The sequence below is a fragment of the Nicotiana sylvestris genome, chromosome 12 (genome assembly GCF_000393655.2).
Source record: "Nicotiana sylvestris chromosome 12, ASM39365v2, whole genome shotgun sequence".
Lineage (NCBI taxonomy): Eukaryota > Viridiplantae > Streptophyta > Magnoliopsida > Solanales > Solanaceae > Nicotiana > Nicotiana sylvestris.
The window spans coordinates 4,142,385-4,155,254 of NC_091068.1; the positions used below are offsets into that span (position 1 = coordinate 4,142,385).

Here is a 12,870-nt window from a genome sequence, read left to right on the forward strand (position 1 = left end):
CGTCAGAAAATTACACTGTGTATATAGGTAAAATATTAGGTTTTACAGGTATATTACATATATTGAACATACTTTGTCAGAGATTTTTTTTATTTCTTTTAGGTTTGAACACCCTAAGAAAAATTCCTGGCTTTGCCGCTGGTTTTGACAATTAAAAGAAAATTCAATCGTTTTTTTTTTTTGTGTGCCTATTCTGTTGAATGGATAATCGAAGGATTAAAAAACAGTTGGTGTGACATGAAACAAATTAAATTTAAGGGGAAAAGAGAAATGAGTGAGATAGAAATTAAAGCAAAATAAAAAGGTTTCAGAAGTATGAAACCCTAGTGTTGCATTGCAATTCATTACATTATTATGGTATATAGTAAAAAAGGAAAGGAATAATAAAAAGAGCTCTAGACCTTTTCATTATCTTACCTCTTTCCCATTCTTTGTACATATAATTAAAAGCAAAGTTATGTTACATAACTCTTCCAATAAAGAGTTTTCACAAGCTCAATCAATAAAAGGCAAAAGTTAAAGCCAAAAAAAAAAAAAAAAAAATGAAATCTCATTTTTCTTTTTCTTTTTTGTTGATGATGGAGTAACAAGCGCATATCCAATACGATCGAAGATAGAGAGGTAGTTTCCGATATACCCTTTGTTGTTGATGATAGAGTCTTTATGTATTTCAATGACAAACCGGTCCATCATCTTCCAATTCAATCCCCATTTCAGCAAGTCTCTTCTCCTTGTACACATATTTTCTCGACGAATACAAGAAAAACATCAAATTAAACACACTCAATATTGCCAAAAGCCAATAGAAATCATATAACCTCCCTTGGTTCAAATTGTCAGCTAGCCATGGATTTTTTGTCCCAGTCACAATATGCACAATTGTAACCAAAATTGAACTAACAAAAAATCCAAGTGCAAGTGTACTCAAAAATAGCCCTGTACTCATTGTCTTCATCCCTTTTGGACATTCCCTTAAGAAAAAATCAAGTTGGCCAATATATGTAAATGCTTCACCTGCCCCCACTAGCAAGAATTGCGGAACTAGCCAAAATACAGTCAAAGGAATTGTAGCATTTTCATCATTGGCCAATCCATGCAAATGTGCAACTTTTAGCCTCTTAACCTCGGTTAGGGCAGCAGCAATCATGGCCAAAATTGAAAGAACTAACCCTGTGAATATTCTTTGTAATGGGGTAAGTCCATGAGGTTTATTCATGAAACGACGACAAATGGGAACGATAACCCTATCGTAGAAAATTACGGTCAAGAGTATACTTCCGACAAAAAATACGGTGAGTGAAGCCGGTGGAATTTCAAAGGTTCCAATATGACGATCCATTGTTGTAGCTTGTGACACAGAAAATGTGGTCATTTGTGCATAGACAGTCCAGAACATAATAGTTGTGGCCCAAGTTGGTAACATTCTGATTAATAATTTTACTTCTTCAACATCGGTTAAGGTTGCTAATTTCCACTTGTTGATTACAACGTTAGTGCCATTAGATTCAAGATCATGATCTTCCTTAATTGCTGCCTTGTCCAAGAATCTGCAAAAATAAGACAAACACATGGTCAAAACTATGACCTACATATATAGGCAGTAGCGAAGTCAGAAACTTATTCAAGGATGTTCAATCTCCGACAAAGAATATTTAATATATATTATGTATACCTCTAAAATATAATATTTTACTTATATACACAGTATAATTTTCCGACAAAGGATGGTCAGCTGACCACACTTTAAAACATATAGTGTCGCCCATGTATATAAGCAGAACTATTTGAAGTATATGTGTTTGAAACTATCGTTGAACCTATAGCTTGTCTTAGTTACCGAGTTTGTAATTAAATATTTATATATATTTACGCTAAGTCGCTGACAATGTAAAGAATGTTTAATCACGTTGAGTCATGTTAGTTTGTATTATTTTCTAGGTAACTAATTTTATTTAATTATTACGCACAGTTACATATAATTATCTTTTTGGTTATTTGTTTGTCTACTCCGAATTAGGGGCAGCCCCCACCCCCCACCCCACACACACCCCGCCAAACTTAGGCTAGTATACAAAGATACATTCAATAGTGAGTCAAATAGCAAAGTATCTTAAATAATACTTTATAGGCTGTCTATTTCAAAATGGAAATAATTTAGATATTTAAAAATTGATTGATTGTTAGCCATAAAAAACTGGCCAACTATATATGGAGATAAGTTCATAGTTTGGCACCAACTTCTCTTTTGTTTTTTTTAAAAAAAAAATTAATCATCACCTACTTATCATAGACACCTACTTTGAATTATTATGAAAAATTGTAAACAATATAAATGATAAAGTCAATACTTCAAATAATATTAGTCGCACGTAGAAAAATTCTTTTTCTCATTTGTGGCTTATATTAGTCTCCTGAAACCTATCAATGATTTTCCTTCGTCCAAATTTTTCATGATTTAAAGGGGAATCTTCTTTATTCAAAAAGAAGAAATTAAAGATAAAAAAAAAAAAAAAGAATCTTTACTGTACAAGATTCAACTGGGGTAATGTCTATCTACCTAACTTCTAGAATTAGGACTCAATTAATCATCTTGACTCGTAAAAATAAATAATAATTAACTAAAAAATCTTATACTATCAGTAGGATCAATGTTAGCCTTATATTTCTTATTCTTAGGTTGTTACTGATTTTTTTTCATCTTACTTGAGCCGAGGTTTAAACAGTCTTTCTACATTCTAAAGGTAGAGGTAAGGATGCATACACAGTACTCTCTCCAGACCATACTTGTGAGATTATACTGGCTTATTGTTGTTGTTATGCACTATCAGTATACAACAACAACAACAACAACAACAACAACAACAACAACAACAACAACAACAACAACAACAACAACAACAACATAACCAGTATAATCCCACCAGTAGGGTTTGGGGAGGGTAATATGTACACAGACTTTACCCCTACCTGGCGAGGTAGAGAGGCTAATGCACTATCAGTGTATATAATTAAAATCCTTATATATTTAGTGATCTTCTAGCGTATAAATTATATACACTTAAGGTCAACATATATAAAGCTAAACTAGAAAAAGTTGATGGAAAACTCACCGGTATTCCTTGCTATGAGGCAACTTTTGTTTGCTTTTTTTATTTCCTTCACCAAAAATATCATCAATTTCAAAGAGAAGTGAAGAATCTGAAGGTAATTCCAAATGTCTTTTTTTCCAAGCAGCCACAATAACTGAAGCAATTTGTGTCAATGGACTCCCCACAAGTTTCTTGAACCTATATTTCCTTGTCCCAGATAAGAACACAACAAGTCCAATAACAATAGCACATGCACATATGCCATAACCCCACTCTCTTCCCAAATTATCTTGAATATACACCAATACTGTTACTGCACCGAGCGAGCCTACATTAATAAAGAAAAAGAACCAGTCGAAGAATTTTATCATTTGACCTTTTTCTTTTTTGTCAGAATCGTCAAATTGGTCGGTGCCAAAGCCGGAGACGCTCGATTTTAGGCCGCCGGTGCCGAGCGCTGTCATGTATAGGGCAATGTATAGTACCATAAGTTGTTTGCTATTTGCGGGGATGCATGATGAGCTACCAACTTGTTCACATTTTGGTGGTCGTAGGCTTGGGATTATGGTGGAAATGGTCAAGATTGTAACACCCTATTCATCATAACAAATGACAAATTGTGGTTAGAGTTGCAAAAAACCTTTTATACTAACTGTTCATAATAAGTGAAGTCAGTAACTTAGATAATAAGATAGGTAACTTACGAGCAGTAGCGGAGCGTTGAACCCCCTTCATCCTAAAGTTATGTTGTATATATATAAGGTTAATTTTTTTATGTACATATATTAGATATTGAATCCCTTTGACTTCTGCTTTTTAATTTTTTTGAACCCCTTAGTGAAATCTTGCTTTCGGCCACTGCCTATGATAAGATGTTAAAATAAATTTTTCCTTGACATTAAAATTAAATCTTTTTAATTAATATTATTATTTCTTGAAACTGAATTATGTATGCGGACAATGTAAAGATTAATTTTTGTTATGTGTGAGAACTGCAACTAGTGTAATGAATAAATGTTTCTTCCTCCTCTTTCCTCTTTGTAGAATCATCATTAGTCTTCTTCTTCACAACAAATTAATTAGATCAAGTGTCATTATTTTTATTTAATTTTTCTCATTTTTCCTTTCTCGAATTTCCTCTTCACAACAAATATAATATGACTGATTTTTGAATGTGATTAGATCAACTTCATCTCCCTCTTGACTCTTACATTTAATTTATGCTATATAGTCTTTCTTGAATATTTCGAGTCTCCTCATCACAGATTCTTTAAAAATATTACATGCATTAATTTCAATCGTCACATAAGGAAAAGAATTAACAAAAATTGACACTTACCATTGCTTGAACAGTGGCAAAGATACCAATTGTAAGATACCTGCAAAAATTAAGATAAATAGGAATGATGTTAAAAAAAATCCAAATGCATGTCCTCGTTGTTGGTCAAAATTAAGAAGTTTGACTCTCCAAATCTGAACAGCATCATATAAACTGAGACGGAGAGAGTATAATATACGAACCTTCCGAGGAAAGTGTCAGCAACAAAACCACCAAGTAAAGTGAGCATGAAAGAAGTTCCAAGAAAATTGGTAACATTGTTGGCTGCAGTAGCATTCCCTAAATGCATAGTTCCAGTCAAATATGTCACCAAATTTACAGCAATCCCTAGTGTTGTTAGCCTCTCCACAGCTTCAACACCTATTATTCAAAAATCAAGAACATGGTTGAAAAAAAACAAAGTAGAAAGATCAAAGAATGGAAAGTGCAAAAAATAACGACAACAACAACCCAGTAAAATCCTTCAAGTGGGATCTGGGGAGAGTAGAGTGTACGCAAACCTTACCTCTACCTCAGAGGAGTAGAGAGGTTGTTTCTGAAAGACTCTCGGCTCAAGAAGACGAAAATAGACAATAGATAGCAACAGAAGCCAGAAAAATTATGAATTTTTATTTCCTATAAACACCTAGGAGCACTTCTTTATGCATATTCATAATAGACTCGGTTAGACGGATCGAGGTCCAACGAGGTACTCGACCTAATCATCAGGTAAGGATACATATCAACCCCTTACATAGAATGCGCATTAGCACATTTAATGAAGCATCCAGTATGGCAGACAAACTACTTTCTTATTTTCGGGACATGAAAATCCTCTATCTATTAGCATATCCGTACAGCCAGTTAGACTAAAACTCCCTCCTCAATCCATATAGTAATATTGGGTTGTTCTGATTCAGCCAGAAATGCTATGCTTACTCACAAGACTATCTCTTCCCATTTAATCTCGCCCTTTTTTCTTATTAAAGCCGCCTTGAGATGGCAGAGGTTTGACATGGACTCCTACCTTATCTAATCACGCCATTTAACGTGACGGTTTAATTTGAGAGAGGGAGAGAAAATTAAATTCACACCTAAAATCATTGCGCCACTAGCCCAACCACCGGAGGAGGATCTAAGAGCTGGTCTTCCTTTGTAATCCCAAGCATCTAGTAAAGCTTTTGAATCTTGCTGTGTCTCAGGAAGTGCCATTTTAGCAACTTTTCTTGCACTTTTGCCCACAAAAATTGGACCCAATGAGCAATGAGAGAAAAAAGAGAGGTTAATATGGAAAAACTAGAAGAAGATTGCAGATTCACTTGATTCCATTACCCTTTTATAGCCATGGCCTAGAGGCAACTCAATTGCATTTTTAGCCATTTTTTAATACACAAAAAATATTTTATTCCACATGGTCCACTTTCAATGGCAGTAGCAACTCCCCAGGATTGTCTTTCCTTTTTTTCTTTTATCTTTTTTGTTGGATGAGAAGTTGTCCACAGCATCAAATGCTACAGAAAATGATTGATTGTAATTTGACTAACTTCTATTCTTATTTATGCACATGAATTCTTACTCTAATTACCTTGTAAAAGTGAATTTGGCATACCCTAAGTATAGTTTTAGCATTTTAATCACTTTTAATAATCGTTGGAGTACCTTTTTTTTGTTGTATAATATTGACTGTGATTAATTTAACCAAAGTGAGATGATGAGTGAATCTTTATATAGCCGATTCAAATTTACTTGGGATTGAGCTGCAATTATTATTATTATTATTGATGTGGTATTCTAAATGATAAAAGTTGTACCTAAATAAAGACAAGTGCATCTATTATCTAAATAATGGCAGTGCGGTGCATAAAACATTTCGCGTTCACTCACGATTCGGGAAAGTGTTGCACTCTAAGAGGGTCTGATGTAGGTAGCAGGTAGCCTACTCCAAAATATAGTATCTCTTATCTATTGCTCGTAATCACCAAGCTAGTGGGAAAAAAATATATTTTTTCACCACGATATTTGTCGTAGGGCATAGACTAATTTAATTAGATTCACGCCCATAAGACTTATTAAAGAGAGACACATTCCATATCAGGATCATTCTATTCCCGGGACTCGAGCCTAAGGCCTCTAAGCAAGAAGACTCATTGTTGCGACCATGTATATCATAAGATTTTGTACACTTATCGGAATCTTGAGAGTAAATATAGCTATCAATAATGGGTGATGGGTATCAACATCAGAACATGCAATCTAATTTCTATTACATTTGTATACAGAATAGTAACTTTAATTTTCTGGCCCCAGGAAATTTGCAACTACATGATTATTTGTTGCTTAGCGATTAAATGACATAAAGGCCTGAGTTGTTGTGTAGAATTAATTGCATGGCCAATAGGTAAATAAATAAACGTTCTAATGCATTATGTGGTGGGATTCAACACAAGTGATATGGAGATCAGATATTATTAGTTCATTGTGGCGAAGTGAATCTTTTTCATGACATTTAATACCAAGTTATTTATTATTTTTTTGTTTAGAATTTATTCATAGTTTCTTATTGATTTAATTAGTAAAATATTAATTAGGTGAGCCGTTTAAACAGAAAAAAATGTTTTGTCATTTTTAAATTTTAATTTTACGATTTTTTGACCGAATTTATCGGACATTTTTTTTTTCTGACTAGCTGTTTTTTCCCGATGGATAGAAATCTTTCTGAACAACATCGAGAATCATTAAATGGCACCAACAAGGATTGTGGTTGAGTGAAAATTACTCTTTCATGCTTAATCAGAGGTCCCATGTTCGAGCCCTAGGTATGGAATCGCCTTTGTTAGGGAATACTTTACCCCCAATGTGAGACTTTTTGATACGAATCCGAATGTAGTCAAACCTTAATACGGATACAGAACACTGAGTGCGAAACCAAAAGAAAGAGAATCAGTAAATGGCGATTTTCTGATAGTGCTAAGTGGTGTGCAAGAATCTTCCAACACAGTTAAGAGTGGTACGTACTCTACTTTTTCGTGGAAAATTTCATTGGTGATTAATCATTCAAACTTTTTCTTAATACAACCATGTTTAGAGAATGAGAGTAGCTTCAACTGGTGAAATTCATATCTCTAGCTACTTTTTCCTAGAAAGTAATCATTTAACTAAATATTATACACTGAACCTTGTTTTTCTTAATTTCTGTAGAATTTTCAAATTCCCAACATATCCAACTCTTCCTTTTTATTTTTTTTCAACAAATGGCGCTTCGACATTTATAAAGGGCTACAATAAACAAAAAAAATTAGGAATAATTAGCACGTTATACATGATGCTTTCTTTGTATAGAGTAAAATATGTTCATATTTAATAATCACATGAGAAAGCGACACGTGGTGCCGAAGACATAAGACAGTCGGGCCCGGAAGCAGTGATTTCGCTTGTCGTCGGAGAGAATGATATTAATAAAGGCAAAATAAATACATGTCACCCGATATCATTTAATGAAAAATATTATATAGCATTAAGTGCATAGTCTGTTATAGAGAATATGACATTCACTACCCACCATTGCACATTCTTTCATGGATGAGCTATGCACTTGATTTTTTTTTGATAATGAATAATAGCGAGACTCGAGTCTAAAACCTTTACCTGAGGGTTGCAGTATTAAAATGCGTGAATGTGAAGGTTTATTAATCGGTTAAAAGGAACATACTTTTAATTATTTAATTATATTATTAAGTGTTTTTATACTTATTTTTTATTATGCATGATGTCATAAACACAATGTAGCTAGTAAGTAAAAGCATCTTTCACCCCATCAATTCTTTTAATTAAAACAACCCCACAAACAACACACTAGCACACTTAAAAAAGTGGCGTATACGTTCATAGAGTGAAGGGTGGTTACCTCTGTCGTAAAATTATACTAAGATACTTCATGTATTGTGCTACTTTTTTTTTATATACGTAAAATCATTTTTCAAATCGAGCATTATCTATAATTTTGCTTCAACTCACATACCGAATAAACTCTAGGCTCAATTACAATAACATAGAGTACACAAAACCTCACTTCACACATGACATATGTATGGTATCACATCAAAATGTTGATTCGCTTTCTGTCCTAAGGAAATGAGAAATTTTATAAACCCTATTTAAATTTTTGGATCCTTCATCAAAATTCCCTTCACCCTTTCTTAAAAAAGAAATAATATAATAAAATAATAAATAGTACTACCATCCGATAAAGATCGTAATGGTCGGTTCTAACGATCCATTTTCATATTTGATTCTCCACCTATAACTAGTACTCTTGCTCGCACTCGAGCAATATAACTATAACTACACCTCATCAACGTAAATATCAATTATGTAGGAGCTATTCAATTTTTAATCATACACTCTACCCTTGAATATGGTTGATAGCAATAATTAAATTGTTGTCTACGTCATCACTTACACTTACCTTTACTTATGTCATTCTTTAAAAATATTCACAACAAAAACAACAAGCTCATAACAATCCTAGCCTCAAAAGTCGACTCAATACCACAATACACTCATGGCTTGAACACCCAACATCACAAAGAAGTCTAATAACGTTACTTATCCCCCGTGAAATCATGTGCCCTCATAACAAGAATAAGAGAGTAAGTTGAGTCCACACATTCAAATCTCATGATTAAATATAATTTAAGGACTCACATCAATAAAGAAAATCTTTCACTCTCACGAAGAAGTCATCACATGCATGCAATTGTTACCATAGGCTTGGCCACAATGTAAATCTCCACTAATGTAGGCTCACTCGATCTAAAATTAGTTAGAACTTTTTCATGGTTGTAACGTGGGATAAGAGACGGGTAGGATATATTTAGGATTAATTGTTCACCCTCCTAAACACTTTAATACATCACATGATAACTTTTAAGCGCAAATTCTTCAATCCACTTCAATTACACAAACAATATCACACCCCAAAATTTATTTCCTTTTTCTTTAAGCACTATTTTACTTACCCCACTAGCAAGAAAAAGACAATAATTTATTCACTTATATCTTTTTCTTCTTCTTTTTTTCTATTTTTTTCTTTCAACTATTCTTTTTCCTTTTTCATTTTCCTCTATTAGTGTATTACTTTACAAAATAAGTGCACCATTAGTTCCACTCGAAAGTCACCCCATACTTAGTCCTTACTTCTTCTAGCGCTTAATTCATAATTAAAGTACTTTTAGAGGTAACAAGATCAAAATAATGTCAATTAAGAATAAATGGGGTATAGGCTCGTAATGTGGGTGTCAAATAAAAGTCTATAGGCTCAAAATAGTTTACTAGGGATAGATTTTATTTGTGATAAGCAATTAATTAAGCTCAAAAAGATCAAATATGTCACGACCTGGAATTTCCCACCTTCGGGACCGTGATGACACCTAACATTTTACTTGCTAGGCAAGCCAACGTTAGAATAATATTAGCCATTTTAAAACCATTTTAAGTTAATCAATAATGAAGAAACAAATCTGAAATAAAGTAAATAACCATAATGTTAGAGATGTCTAAAAATCATCCCAGAGCTGGTGTCACAAGTGCACGAGCTACTACAACAATACAAATAAAGGTCTGAATAGAAATAAAGTTGTATGAAAGAAATATACAACTAAGATAAAGTAGAAGCGGACTTCAGAGCTGCAAAAGCCGTGCAGCTATACCTCAAGTCTACTGTGCGCTACTAGGACCAACTCCGATATTTGCACAAGAAGTACAGAGTGTAGTATGAGTACAACAAATCCTATGTACTCAGTAAGTGTCGAGCGTAACCTCAACGAAGTGGTGATGAGGCTAAGGCATGTCACATACATTAACTTGTACGCAATAATGATAATAATAACAACAATAGGAAAACAGGAATAGAAATTAAACATGTAAATCATTTCAATAGTTGAAGCCAATTTGGTAGTCATAACCAATTATTATCTCAATCAATTTTCGTTATGGCGTGCAACCCGATCCCATAATATATTCATATTCAACTCGTTGCAGCGTGAAACCCGATCCTCAACATATCTTTTCAATCAATTCTGTTGCGACGTGCAACCCGCTCCACCAATATATTCACTTTTATTTATGTTGCGGCGTGCAATCTGCTCCTCAAATCATATAATTTACCAATTCTTATAAAAGAAATTACTCCAATAAATACAACAATTAATATGAAATTATAAGACGACAAGCATACAATAATTATGATTTATTTAGGAAACAAGTGATGATAAGTAGCAATTAATTGTGGAAATTAAGGAGGAAATAGGCAATTTAATATCTAGTATGCTAAATGTCAAGTAACAATTGAGTCACATAAATCAAATAAGCATATAGCAATTATAGCATGGATTCAAAGCATGATATTGAGCAATAAATTTTAGAAAACTAATTAATATAATAATTAATTCACAATTTAAAATAATTTATGATTTTCAGATAATTATGCAAACAATCAATTTGACGACGTATAGGCACTTGTCACCTCGCCTATACGTCGTTACACATGAAGATTTTATAAAAATCTGATTTTCTTCCATAAACTCACGGAATCATAAAATAAATGAGTATGGAATCGTGAAATATAATCAATATAGGATAAGGAACACTTACCTTAATGTCTTCCCGTGAAAATCACCAAAAAATCACCTTACCCGAGCTCAAAATTGTGGATAATAAAAAATGGGCGAAATCCCATTTCCAGAACTTAAGTTCTGTTACCCAGGTTTTTACTCTTTGCGATCGCGGAAAATCCTTTGCAATCGCATAGAACAATTCTACCTAGCATCCTTTTACTCTTTGCGATCGCGGACAGTTCCTCGCGATCGCGAAGAACAATTTTAGGCTGCCCAAATTTTCTTCGCGAACTCGAAAGAGCTCACGCGAACGCGAAGCATAATTTCTCAGCCTTTCGCGATCGCGTATTGCTTCATACAATCGCGTTACACAAATTGTGTGCTTGAACTTCTGCCTCATTCCTTCTTCGCGAACGTGGTCCTATCTACGCGTGTGGGATGCACTGTGAGCCAACCCTTCGTGATCGCGTGTATCTTTTCGCGAACACAAAGAGTAAAATTCACAGTTCACAATTGTCCCTTCGCGATCGGGATGAAGCCAAGCGATTGCATAGAAGGAAACCATAAATGAAAGGCACCAGATTTTTAGCCTTGTTTTCTTGAACAAAAATGGTCTGAAACTAACTCAAGCCCCTTGGGACCTCGTCTGAATATCCCAACAAGTCCCAAATCATAATACAAACTTACTCGAGGTTTCAAAATCACATTAAATAACGTCAAATTTACAATTCACACTTTGATTAAGACTTATGAGTTTAAAATTTTTCAATTTACAAAACTCGTGCCGAAACATATTAAATGAATCCGAAATAACTTTAAATTTGGCACACAAGTCATAAATTACATAACGGAGCTATTCTAATTCTTGGAATCTCAATCTAAGTCTGATATCAATAAAGTCAAATACGCGGTGAAACTTGGAAATCTTTAGCCTTTAGATTTCTAATTTTCGTTAAATGGCGATAATTTCAGCTAGGGGCCTCCGAATTCGATTCCGGGCATATACTCAAGTTCCAAATCATAATACTAACCTGCTAGAACTGTCAAAACACTGTTCTGGGTCTGTTTGCTCAAAATATTGACCAAAGTCATCTCAATTGAGTTTTAAAGCTCTATTTCACATTTTAATCAATTTTTCATATAATAATTTTCCAGAAAAATTTACGGACTATGCACGCAAGTCGGAAAATGATGAATAACGCTACTCGAGGTCATAGAACACAAAAATAAATGTTTAAATTAAAGATGACATTTTGGGTCATCACATTCTCCACCTCTAAAATAAAAGTTCGTCCTCAAATGGAATGTGAAAAGTACCTGGGCTGGTGAAAAGATGTGGATATTTACTCTGCATGTCCGACTCAGACTCCCAGGTAGCTGCCTCAATCGGCTGACCACTCCATTACACCCGAACTGAAGAATAACTCTTAGACTTTAACTATCAGACCCGTCGAGCTAGAATAGCTACCGGCTCCTCCTCATAAGCCATATCTTTATCCAATTTGATTGAGATAAAGTCTAACACATGGGACGGATCGCCATGATATTTCCGGATCATGGATATATGGCATAACGACCCGACTAGTTGTTTTGAAAAATTTCACTTCACTCGATAGTTTACGGGCATGAGTAGCTCTGTGTGATGTTATATGACTTATGTGAATTGTCGGTTTTGATTTTCAGGTAATTTGAAATTTATTTGGAAGAATGATTCTCAACTAGGAAACTTTAAATTGGAAGAGTTGACCAAGTTTGACTTTTTGGTATCAGACCTCAGATGGGAGTTTTGATGGTTCCGTTAGCTCCGTTGGGTGATTTTGGCATTAGGAGCACGTCCAGATTTTGATTT

At 34.0% G+C, this 12,870-nt stretch overlaps 1 protein-coding gene across 1 annotated transcript; it reads right to left on the minus strand.

Annotated features, from left to right (window-relative positions):
* Positions 1–286: 286 nt before the first annotated feature.
* Positions 287–5,709, minus strand: LOC104246479 (protein NRT1/ PTR FAMILY 6.3-like). The gene is made up of 5 exons (XM_009802291.2): positions 5,502–5,709; positions 4,611–4,788; positions 4,429–4,468; positions 3,111–3,682; positions 287–1,547 (listed from the first exon to the last, which is right to left on the minus strand). Exons 1-5 carry the CDS (start codon positions 5,617–5,619, stop codon positions 671–673), a joined length of 1,785 nt encoding a protein of 594 aa, XP_009800593.1. The 5' UTR covers positions 5,620–5,709; the 3' UTR covers positions 287–670.
* Positions 5,710–12,870: the final 7,161 nt, after the last annotated feature.